The sequence below is a fragment of the Protopterus annectens genome, chromosome 13.part0, assembly GCF_019279795.1.
Source record: "Protopterus annectens isolate FY-2018-M chromosome 13.part0, PAN1.0, whole genome shotgun sequence".
NCBI lineage: Eukaryota > Metazoa > Chordata > Ceratodontiformes > Protopteridae > Protopterus > Protopterus annectens.
The window spans coordinates 663,579,442-663,591,587 of record NC_056747.1 but is presented as its reverse complement, the minus strand read 5'-3'; the positions used below and the strand labels follow the sequence as shown (position 1 = coordinate 663,591,587).

The window sequence follows — 12,146 nt, the reverse complement described above, 5'->3', positions numbered from 1 at the left end:
CTTTCTAATCAATTGAACATTGCAGCTCTCAACCTAATGTGTGCCATTGGAAAGTTACAGCTTCAAATGGCTAAGAAGTGTAGACCTTTAGTATTCCATCAATCACCAGATTACAACCAGAACTACCATAAGAGCTGCTTGCTTTGCCTTGGTTAAGAACAGGATGCTTCAGTACAGCAACCCTCAGGCATCAGTTAGAGGATCCTGAGACCTACCTCCCTGAATACAGAATGGCAACACTCAGTGGAGACCACTCGCTGTTTGCCTCCTCTTGACCTGAGACCTCTTTTGTCTGTCCAGTGCTTGAGAGGAGTAGCTAAGCAGAGGTGAGATAGCACCATCCAACAGTACTCTTCAGTGCCTATATCAGCTTAAGTGCATACGGGTCAATCATCAGTCCTTTTTCTAGCATGTGTTGCATATGGTTCCTTTTGCTACTCCCCTAGCTATGTGGTAGGCATAGCATCCATGCTACAGGTCTTTGACATCACGTGTTATCTGCCAGAAGTCCTTTCCATCCTATTCTGAGCCAACTTTTATGGAAGAATTGAAGGTGTCAAGGTTCCTCCCTCAGAGATGAATAGGATAACAAGACCTTCTCTTCATTTCTTCCCCTTTGGGAAGACTTTATGGTTCATGAAGTCCTCCATGAACTGGCTTTGTCTTCTTTATTCTGTCCAAAGGAGACTCACTGTCTGTGTGGGGGCAGAGGAAGAAGAGTCTTGTTTTTCCTCCAGTTGAAGTATACAAGGATGCCATTTTTGCAGCCTGAATGCACTAAAATGCTAGGCATTCAGTTCCCAATAAGCCATTTAGCCTTTACAGCTCTTTGCAGAAGTTTTCTTACCTTTTTCTAAGCATTCTAAAGTTGACTTAGACATTGATTCCTCATCCCTGTGTCAAACATGGCAAGCTTTCCTCCTACCAAAAGGTAGGGTGACCACCCACACCACCTTGATAATTATTCATTCAGGGGTGAAGGTTAGGCTGAGCAAAAGGTCAAAGGTTCATCTGTAGAAGACCCATGTAGATGTCATCTGCAGACTAAGCTGAGAGATGAAGAGTGCTCACAGTGCCTCACATGGGAGTTTAGTGTTTCACTACATGTTTTTATCTGAGGAGAGAATTAGGGTTATATTAGCACTTGACCACACTGTGATAAGCCGGCCTGCTACTAACCCTTGCTGCAACACATGGTAACCCACATCTGAGTAGCCAAATTACTTTTTTGTCCCACACAAGGGGAGCCCACTTAATGAGTATCAGCTGTCACTCACCATTCCATCTGGTTACACACTTACTTCCGTGTCCGAAGAGTGGAGGTCAAATGTCTTCACTGTGTGCTGTCTTTAATGATTTGCTCAAGTGTCTTGACCACTTTAGATTCTGTCAATCTGGCCACTGAATGTCATTCTGTACCCAAGTATGTAAAGTGGTGCCTCTGAGCAGAAGAGTGGAATTTAATTTAATTCACTTTATTTGTTAAAAAATATGATGCTCTTCGTGTTTCACTGTTGCAGTCATCACATTTGGGTTATCTGCCTGCAGGTAGCCCTCAGCCAGCCTGAATACCAGAGTCTTGGATTCCTGTGTTGGATACTGTCTCTTCTTCCATGATGTCAGGTCGTCAGGGGTATAAAACATGCAGCTGACGCCATTACATCAGTCTTTCTTGTTGTGTGGTGCCCGAAGCCGAAGCAGCTGGCAAGTGCCGGTCGGCCTACTCCTGAAATTTTCGTTTTAGAACCGAAGTCTTCAAAAAAAAAATTAAGTACCCCGTTGGGGATCTTTTTTCTTGCTCCAACTGATGTCAGTAAAAGTTAATAATTGTCTTACCCGTGGAAAGTAAATACCTCATAAAGATTTTCATTCGTACTGCATTCCTTGTTTAGGTCCAGACCACGACGTCCCTCGCTGTCGGTATTGTGCCTTGTTCAACCCCTGAACTATTCGTCGTCGGTCTATCTTTGCAGCAAATTATTTTGGTACTCGGTATCAGTACTCTGAAATGGCTTTGTTAAGCCATCCGACTACCGATCTTCCAAAAAAAGTAAAGATAAAGACAGAGACAGACCACACAGGTCCAAAACTGCCGACGACACTTCCGTTAAGTTAGTCGCCAGTCCGCCGGTACTCAGCGAGGCGCTTTCGCAGCCCCTGATATCTGCTACCTCAGATTCTCAGGCCTCTACTGAGACCCATTCGAGATGCTTCTTCGACTTTGGAACCTGCGGATGTCTCTATCTTGGATGGGTCCAAAGCTGCTGTGCAGGCACCAGCTTCAGAGGGTGTATTCAGGCCAACAGACTTGCATTTTACACCAACGCCATCTTCTTCATCCAGGCCTAAAACTCGCACCACGCCTAGAAAACCGACGTCCAAACCGAATGCTCAGGCCCATATGCATAAAAATCAAATGCTTAGAATGGCTGAAGACCTTATTACCTTAATTAGGGGAAGCCAGCCTTCCCCCTCTAAGAGACCTAGATCTGATTTTCCTTCTGATTCTTCTGATCAGGAATCTGATATATCTGTTCCTTCTGATTACCAGGATTTGCCCTTATCTACCTATGAGGATTCTGATGCAGAGGATTCCATTCCCTCTGCTTCACCTCCAGAAGATTTTTCTTTTGGTGAAACCTTGCACACTCTTAGGGAGCATTTTCGCTGGGAAAACCAGGATTACTCTTGACTTCTAAAAGAGGCTTAGGGAATTCTTACTTCTTCCTCATCACAGGCATTTAGCTATCTGTCCTGTTCTGGACATTGTAGATGATGCTTTCTTGGAGTCTAGCCCTTCCGCAGACACTTTACCTCCAGCTCCCAGAAAACCTGACAGGTATTACAGAGTACCTGACTCTAACAAGTTCCTCTTCATGAATCCTACTGCAGATCCAGAGACCATTTCCCAAGGACCAAAGGGCATTAAGGTTACTGCTGCCAAAAATCCTACCCCTTCTGATATAGAACCTTGGACAGATGGGGTAAGAAGGTATACACTTCTGCTAATTGGGCCATTAGGGCTTTAAATTGTCAGTTTCATATGTTAAAGTTCCAGCAGCATATTATGGGACTACTTAAACAGAAAATGATGTTGATTCCTGACTGTGCTGAACACAAAGAATTACAGGATTTAATGCATTCTGCAGAACATGTTGGTAAACATACTTTGCAATGTGGTTTTGACTCTTTAGCAGCATCTTGCAGGGCTGCTGTCACTGGGTCTGTACTTAGAAGGCATGCTTGGCTTAAGGAGCAAAACTTGCCATATCATGTTAATGCTAAATACTGTATGCTCCCTTAAACCAAGACCACCTGTTTGGCAACAAAGCAGAAGAAGTCCTCAAGAGGATGGAGGAAAAAGCTAAATCTATGTAAACTGTTAAAGATTTCCTACAAGTACAGCCTCCCAGATTTAGAAGGCATTGACCTTCAAAGAATTGGTCCTTTCCAGTCTCTTCCAGACCTTCTCAGTTCAAACCCAGGAACAGCAGACCACCTAGGTTACAGTCTCAGCCTGCGCACAGGCCTTAGCAGTGGGGGCCTCCCACTTCCAAAGTAGGGAGTAGTAAGCCACCCCCCTACAGAAAAATGGCACAATGACTTAACCTTAACCCTTCCAAGCCCTGCTCAACTGCCTGCTCCCGTAGGAGGAAAGCTCGCCCTGCATGCAAAAAACTGGGAACTCATTACCCAGGACAAATGAGTTTTGAATATAGTTTCCCAAGGATACAGATTCCACTTCCACACCCTACCAACCCCAAACGGTAGGCCAGACCTACATCCAAGTCAGTGGGCAGAGGCCCAACAGCAGGTTCTCTCTTTTCTAAGTCTCAGGGCTATTCAACCTGTCCCAGCAGAACAAAGGGGACAAGGTTTTTATTCAAGACTCTTCCTGGTACCCAGAAAAGACAGCTCCTGGCGTCCTATCCTGGACCTCTCTATTCTAAACACCTTTCTAGTAATCCCAAAATTCAAAATGCTAACACTTCAACAGCTTCTTCCTATGCTAGGCAAAGATGCTGGTTGGCAACCTTAGACTTAAAGGAAGCTTACCTGCACATTCCAATAAGGGAATCTTGCAGGAAATACCTATGCTTCAGGGCAGGCTCCATGCACTATCAGTTCTCTGCACTTCCCTTTGGCTTATCTACTGCGCCCAGGGTATTCACAAAGTGTCTAGCTCCAGCCATTGCATTTTGCAGGCAGAGAAATATTCAAATATACCCATACTTGGACGATTGTCTGATTCAGGCAGAAAGCCAGGACTTGCTATTAAAACATCTGGCATTCGTAAAGAAACTTCTAACCTCACTGGGTACACCATAAACAAAAATAAATCTCACTTAGTACCCTGCCAACAGATTGTATTCCTGGGAGCAAGCTTGAACACAACTTCCCAGATGGCTTTCCTCACTACAGAGAAACAAGTTTATTTGACAACCTACTTCAAACTATTGGCCATAATGCCCCAGCTATCTGCAAGGAAAATTCTGCAAGCCCAGGGGTTCATGGCCTCTTGCATCCTACTAATTCCATATGCAAGACTGCGTATGAGGAAACTACAATGGTATCCAAAAAGCCTATGATGTCAACATTCTCAGGACCTGGAATCAATGATTCCTATCACTCCTTGTATAAAGACAGAGTTCCTTTGGTGGGCAGAGGCCTGCTACCACAACAAGGGGCTCCCTTTCACTCTACCCCCTGCCGCCCAAACCCTAACAACAGACGCATCAGACTATACATGGGAGGGTTCACTTGGCAGGGCAGTGCATTCAGGGCAAATGGAACCAGAGACAGAAGCATCTGCATATCAATCAAAAAGAAATGTTAGCTATACAGAATTCCCTGACAGCCTTCAAAGACCGAATTCCTCCAGGACAACTATTGGTAAAGACAGACAACACCACAGTTATGTGGTACATAAACAAGCAGGGGGGAACCCACTCGTACCCACTCTGCAGGCTAGCCATGGCTCTGTGGAACACAGCCTTGAGCTACCAAGTGCACCTACAAGCTCAATTCCTGCCAGGCAAGTTAAATTCACTGGCAGATGACCTAAGTAGAAATCTCATGGACCCACAGGAATGGAAACTGGAACCAAAAATATTCAACCTCTTGGGGAACAAATGGGGGACTCCGGGGTAGACCTGTTTGCCTCCCCTCAGAACTACCAATTGGACAAATTCTACACAAGGGCTTCCCACAGTCAAGCTTGGAAAGTGGATGCACTGTCCTTTACCTGGGAAAGCCTCTCAGTTTATGCCTTTCCCCCTCTGCCTCTCTTCTTGAAGGTTATGCTGTAGATCAAACAGGACACGCCAAGGACAATACTGATTGCACCAGACTGGCCACGGCAGCACTGGTACCCCCTCTTGTACAGTATGACACTGCTGGAACCATGGCACCTGCCTCAGACCCCTTCCCTGCTGTCCCAGCAGGCGGGCCAGATTTTGCACCCTTAGCTTCAAACCATGAACCTTGCAGCCTGGCTAATTCCTTGAGCTCTCCAATAGCATCCCTCAGTAAGCAGGTGCTAGATGTCATTCTGGAGGCAAGGAGGCCTAGTACTAGAAAATTCTATGCTGAAAAGTGGAAAAGATACTGTTCCTGGAACCAAACTTGGGAGGTGCACAGCGGTGCCCAGCTTACCTCATATTCTTCAGTTCTTAACAGCAATACTCCACAAGGGCCTATCCTTCTCGTCAATTAAAATTCATGCCTCAGCCATTTCAGCACATTATAATACTGAGCCACCCCTCTTCTCTCACCCCTTGCTAAAGCAATTCCTTAGAGGGGCCAAAAATTTAAGACTTCCCCAGGAGAGCCCCTACTCCAGCCTGGGACCTTAACTTTGTATTGGAAAAGCTCACTCTCCCTCCCTTTGAGCCAGCTGCAACTGCAGAGTTGAAATTCCTTTCTTGGAAAACAGCCTTCCTTCTAGCCATCACTTCAGCAAGAAGAGTGCCTAAATTCCAGGCCCTCATAGCAATGGAACCCTTCATTATCTTCCATGCAGACAGAGTTTCCCTCAGGACCAATCTTTCCTCTATGACCAAGGTGGTGTCTAGTGTGGCCCTAAATCAGTCCATTCATTTGCCTACTTTCTTCCCTAATCCACAAAATGAATACTGCACTCTCTGGATGTGCACGGACAACTTAGATTTTATTTGGACAGGACTAAGCCTCTCAGAAAATCTGAACAGCTGCTAGCTGGCTTTGCTGCAGGGGCAGAGGGGAAGGCCATTTCAAAGTAAACATTTCTAAATGGATAGCCCATTGCATTTATTTCTGCTACAAGAACCATGGAAAACCTTCCCCACAGTGGATAAGATCGCATTCCACCAGGGCTGCAACTACTTCTGCAGCCTTTGTCAGAGGAGTCCCTACCAGGGACATCCTAGAAGCTGCTACCTGGAGCTCTGTACATACCTTCACCAAGCATTACCACATGCCTATTTTTTCTAAATCTAGAGGTGGTTTTGCCACTGCAGTCTTGCAGGGTGTAATAGCTGGCCCTAATGCTCTCTAACCTCCTCCTCCCTTTCTTATCTTTGGGAATCAACCAAAATGTGATGACTGCAACAGTGAAACACGAAGAACATAGTACAGTCGTGAACACTTACCATAAATGTAGATGTTCGAGTGTATTCACTGTTGCAGTCCTGGTTACCCTTCCTCCAGCCCCCTGACTTCTCTTGGCTCTACCTTTCCTTCTTCTTTGGTGTATTTAAGTTTTCTGGTGTATTTGCTTTTTGATGGAGGTGTACCATAACATATAATTGCTTCCCATTGTGGGGGCACCTGATATCTGGGGCAAGAAAAACTGATGTAATGGCGTCAGCTGCATGTTTTATAACCCTGACGACCTGACTTCATGAAAGAAGAGACAGCATCCGACGCAGGAATCCAAGACTCTGGTATTCAGGCCGGCTGAGCGCTACCTGCAGGCAGATAACCCAAATGTGATGACTGCAGCAGTGAATACACTTGAACATCTACATTTATGGTAAGTGTACACAACTGTACTTTTTGGCCCTTTTAAGAACCTTTTCAGACATTACCCACGCTACAAGTACAGTATATATACAGACAGTTTTTAATGTAGCCAGTCAACCAACAAGTAAAGTGTACGTCAGGTGAGAAGAAGGATGTGTACGGCAGTTGAGAAGAAGGAAGTGTATGGCAGGTGAGAAGAAGGAAGTGTACAGTAGGTGAGAAGAAGGAAGTGTACAGTAGATGAGAAAAAGGAAATGTACAGTAGATGAGAAGAAGGAAGTGTACAGTAGGTGAGAAGAAGAAAGTGTACGGTAGGTGAGAAGAAGGAAGTGTACGGTAGGTGAGAAGAAGGAAGTGTACAGTAATTGAGAAGAAGGAAGTGTACAGTAATTGAGAAGAAGGAAGTGTACAGTAATTGAGAAGAAGGAAGTGTACAGTAATTGAGAAGAAGGAAGTGTACAGTAATTGAGAAGAAGGAAGTGTACAGTAATTGAGAAGAAGGAAGTGTACAGTAATTGAGAAGAAGGAAGTGTACAGTAATTGAGAAGAAGGAAGTGTACAGTAGGTGAGAAGAAGGAAGTGCATGGCAGATGAGAAAAAGAAAGAAGACTGTGAACCAAATGAAAAATGGAAATAATGTCTAGGGGAAAATAGAAGGCTGAAGAAGGAGGGAACAATGAACAATACCTAAATATTTTACTTGTGATCTTTGTTCAGCTTTTTAATGTGAGTAATGCCATTTCACACACACTCAAGTTTATTTGGCATGTATCTAGCCAAATGTAAGAAATCCCAACTTAGTAGCATTATGTACTGTACTTTGAGTAAATGTCGGTCACACTGTATAAAATGTTAAATGATTACATAATTTTGACAATAATAATGTGATTATATGAGTTTTGTAATACAACTGTAGGCTACTCTATTTATGTATGCAAGTATTGCATGTTGAAAAATTACTAGGAGAATTTTGAGTTTGACTATGGATTGTGGTGGTAATACATTACAGCATTCTCTCTTGGAAACATCCTAGCTACCTGTCATCTTTATAACCCAGTTCTCTATCCGTTGTTATCGCTTTTTTAAGTTATGTTTATGGTGAGCTTAACTTAATGGCTGTTCTGATGAAAACATACTTAACAGAGCTCTTTTCTTTCCTTTCCTTTCCATGCTTCTACGTGTAGAAAATATTACAAATGATTCACTTTCTTTGAATGAAACTGACAAAGAAGAAGTCATAAGAGTGAATGGCTGGCTGGTATGCGACAAACAAAAAGAGATGTTAAATTTGGCATTCACAGTTGGATCCTTTCTCCTCAGTGCCATCACACTACCTCTTGGGATAATCATGGACAAGTACGGCCCTCGCAAGCTCCGTCTTGTGGGAAGGTAAGGGAAAAAATTAGAGACAGAATGGCCACAAGCATGAAAATGATATGAACAGGATTTCCAGTTTTCCCAGTGGTGATAATCTGTGATATTATTATTATCCAATTTAGATGTTTTTATAAAGCTTCTGTAAAAAGAGAGTCCAGACCTGCCTTCAACTGACAGCTAGGCATGAGATACTGAAGGCTAAGCCTGTCACTTATACAGTGGTAGGTACTCATGTTATTTTTGAACACTGGAGAGTTGTACAGGAAAAAGCTGAGGTTACATTACTGTAGTCAGATGTACAACCTAGAATCATTCCAAAAAGCTGTGCTAAAGCCATTTCAGATTGTACAAGACCAGAAAGTCCCATGTTCCCATTTAGACTTGTGATTAATGTGAACAGCAGTAAGCTGAGATCTTAGACTTGGAGCAGAGGCATACATATAAAAAACATGAGCATGAAGGAGTGAATTCAGCATTGCCTGTACTGACTTGTGCACTTGCACAAGCAGCACATTGGTATGTCAGGGGGTGGTCTTGTTGTCTAGATCATCTTCCAATAAAAACACATGGTGACTTTTCCACCAGTCTTATGTCCTCTGACAGGGCTTGCTGGAGCATTATCATTCCCTGTTTAATGCCAGTGAAAGAGAACTGAGTTTTGGGTGGCAAACTGAATGACCTTATTGTGCTCAGTTCCCCAGAGTCATGTTGCTGATACCTGGATATTATGTTTGTGTCCACTCCCTGGAGAATGGAACCAATGACATCCCGCTGAACTAGTTACATTTTCTTTAGTATATTTAACAGAAGTTTCTCTTTGATCCCACTGAGAGTCTGTATTCATTGTCTGTATCTTAACCTTTAAATGTCAAATGTGGGGATGACCAGTCCACTGTGAGCCATACACTGTGCTTGGACAGTGGTGAATGCCCTGTTTAGAGAGGCATCCTAAAAATATAGGATCCTTTTAATTATCCTATATCCATGCATTAATCAGCAGAGTTAAAAGGGTTTAAATTAGTGTCAACATTATCGTGTTGAAACTTGCTTAGGTAATATGATAAAGCAACTTAAAATGCACAGAACAGAGTGATCGATTTGATAACATGAAACTGTAAACTGAAAATCTAAGGCTGTATGTATGTATAGACAGACTTCACAAGTTGTTGGGCTAGGCAACCGGTTGCTACGTTTTTAACAGTTTGGGTTTTGTGGCCCCACCCAAGACACACACACAAACAGAGTAATAGTGTTTGCAGATCTTCCTCATTTTATCTCTGAACATAGACTTGGGGCACTAGTTTTAGGCAGCAGTTGACAACACTTTACACAGAATGTGCAGAACCCTTCTGAAGAGTTTATCTCTTGGTTTGTGTGGATCTGAAGACTTCAAATGACTGCCTTTCAGATGGTTCATTTTCTGTAAATTAATGTTACAAGTGGTTGTCCTGATAAATGGTTGCGGGATTCAAGATGCAATATTTTCTTAGATTCCTGTAACTGGATGTAGCTTAGTTTCTTGATAGACTTAAGGTTCATAGGTTTTTACCAGACGAATGACCACAAGGGCCTTTTTAAGTCTAGCCATGCATCCCAAATCTCTGACAAGTTGTGCTGCCCTTGATAAGTGTAAGCATGGGCCTGGGAGATGAACCATTTACAGGTTACTTGTCTGTATTAGAGACACAGGTGACAAACCAGGGATGAATTTCCAGTTTCTCATCCAGTTGTCCAAGTTGAACTTGAATTGGGTTAGGGAGGAACTTTGCTTCAGGAGGGCTAGCTGTCCAGCACTTCATAATAATGGATGTTCTCACATACTCTCGAGCCAATTTGGCAGTCCTGTTATAAGCAGTGTAATTTATTAAATATATTTTTTGTAGTAAGTAGGCCAGAATGATTCCGCCAGCTAAGATGACAGCACTCAGCATCATGCAGGATCTGCATCTCAGCATCATCAGAGAGCTGCTCTCGCAGTCTGTATAAAGTAAGACAAATCCACAGTTTTTTTCTTACTGGCAGTATCATGGTCGTAGTCATACATGCTGTGGAACAAAGAGGTAAAAGGATGAAAAGATGAAAGAGTTAAGGTCATAGATGTTTGAGGTTGTAGCAGGAAATAAGTTGGAAAGAAAGTGAATACAATTCCTGTAATTACTGACAGACTCATGTGGGTCACTGATGAGTCTACTTTTATGCAAGAACAGCCTACACTCATAGATTTCCTTTGTAAAAATTTCATTTCTGGGGGGGGGGGCTAAACTAGTTCCTATGTCCTGAGTCTGGAGCTGGGGAACAGGGCCTGAGATGAGCACTGTGGGCAGGTGATAGCCAGTCCCAAACCACAGTGAGTAACATAGTCCTACATCAGTACCTGTCAGCATTCCCTCCTTCCTCGCCTAACCCAGACTCCCGTACCCAGGTCAATGCAGGAGTCATATGAGGTGTATCAGGGACATGTTGATGCTGACTGCACTGCAGATATTTGCTTGCATTTGGTACTGCTTCTGATTTCCAGCAGTCAACAAAATAAAGCTTATGAACACGAAGCAAACAGGAAAAACACAATTACACTGAGCAGTTGCCTTTTGCATCCCTCCCAGGATAACCACAAAGAGAGAACAGTGATGGTAGACCATACTGTTGTAAGCATACATTGTATCAGCACATGAAACATTGAGTTTTTAATTCATTAATTTTCTTTTTATTGATTTGATTACGAGGTGAATAGACTTGTTCACAGGACACTTTTCAGCCACAATGCAGACACATGGTACAAAAGGTATAAATAACATTTAATGGTTAGAACAATGTTAAAAAAGCCATCCATATGCAAGAGAAGTATTAAAGTAGCTTGCAAATGGCCCGGATAGAATTATAAGCACTTCCTTGTAAGCAGGCCGTATCTTGATGGAGCAGAATACTAAGGTATGGAAGATTCAATGGAATCATGTTGACTCGTCAAAGGTTGCAAAGTCTGAAAACTTCTGCAGAAACTACCTTAGGCGAACATAAGAAAACATTTTTTTTTTTTTTGCAGGGGGGCAACCTCCCCCCATACATCATCTTAACAAAACAGTTGCACATTGAAAGCACGACAGCAGAAGAAAACAGACTCCACTATCAGTGAAGTTAGTTTCCCTGCATATCAATCACACATTTTACATTCGCCAAACTTAACTTTACTGATTTGACATATTCCTGATTAATCAAGATGGAAGGGAGTTGTGCATGAGGAAGAAAAGTCACAGAGACAAACGTATATATTATTCACACTATGTAATAAGAACTTGTTTTTATATAGAAGGTAAATTAGGGTGAGAGAGGTATTGGTATTTGATATTGGGGGATATGGGGTTGCAGATAGGAATTAGATATTAGCAAAATATTATGACACCTTGCCTTAGAAAACAGTCTGTCAACAACTGGTTATCTGAGAAGACAGTAATGTTCAATAGAAAGAGGTCTTAAGATCCTAAATGAAGAGAGGGGGTTTTCACATTAAATTTGCTGAAATTCCGTAGTGTAAGAAGCAGAATACAGTACAGTCTGTAATGCAGGAACTAAAAGGCCAACATACTTAACTATATTTAATTATAACAATTTTTGTTGCAGTTATTTATAATTACTTGACATGTTAGGTATTCTTATTTATTCCTTTTTTTTGCATCCTGTTGTTTCGATACTGGCCTTCCAAGCATAAGTAATAGCAAATAAAGACAAATGAGGGTAAATTTGGAAAAGATTAGATAATATTCATTTTTTTG

The 12,146-nt window shown here is 42.5% G+C and overlaps 1 protein-coding gene across 3 annotated transcripts in view; it reads left to right on the top strand.

Moving 5' to 3' along the window:
• SLC43A2 (solute carrier family 43 member 2) overlaps positions 1-12,146 on the top strand; it is a 293,798-nt gene that overhangs the window by 77,180 nt on the left and 204,472 nt on the right. For all 3 annotated transcript variants that reach the window (XM_044054351.1, XM_044054352.1, XM_044054350.1), the window contains exon 3: positions 8,187-8,391. In XM_044054351.1, the coding sequence (XP_043910286.1) occupies positions 8,187-8,391 (205 nt within the window). The remainder of the gene's footprint in view (positions 1-8,186; positions 8,392-12,146) is intronic.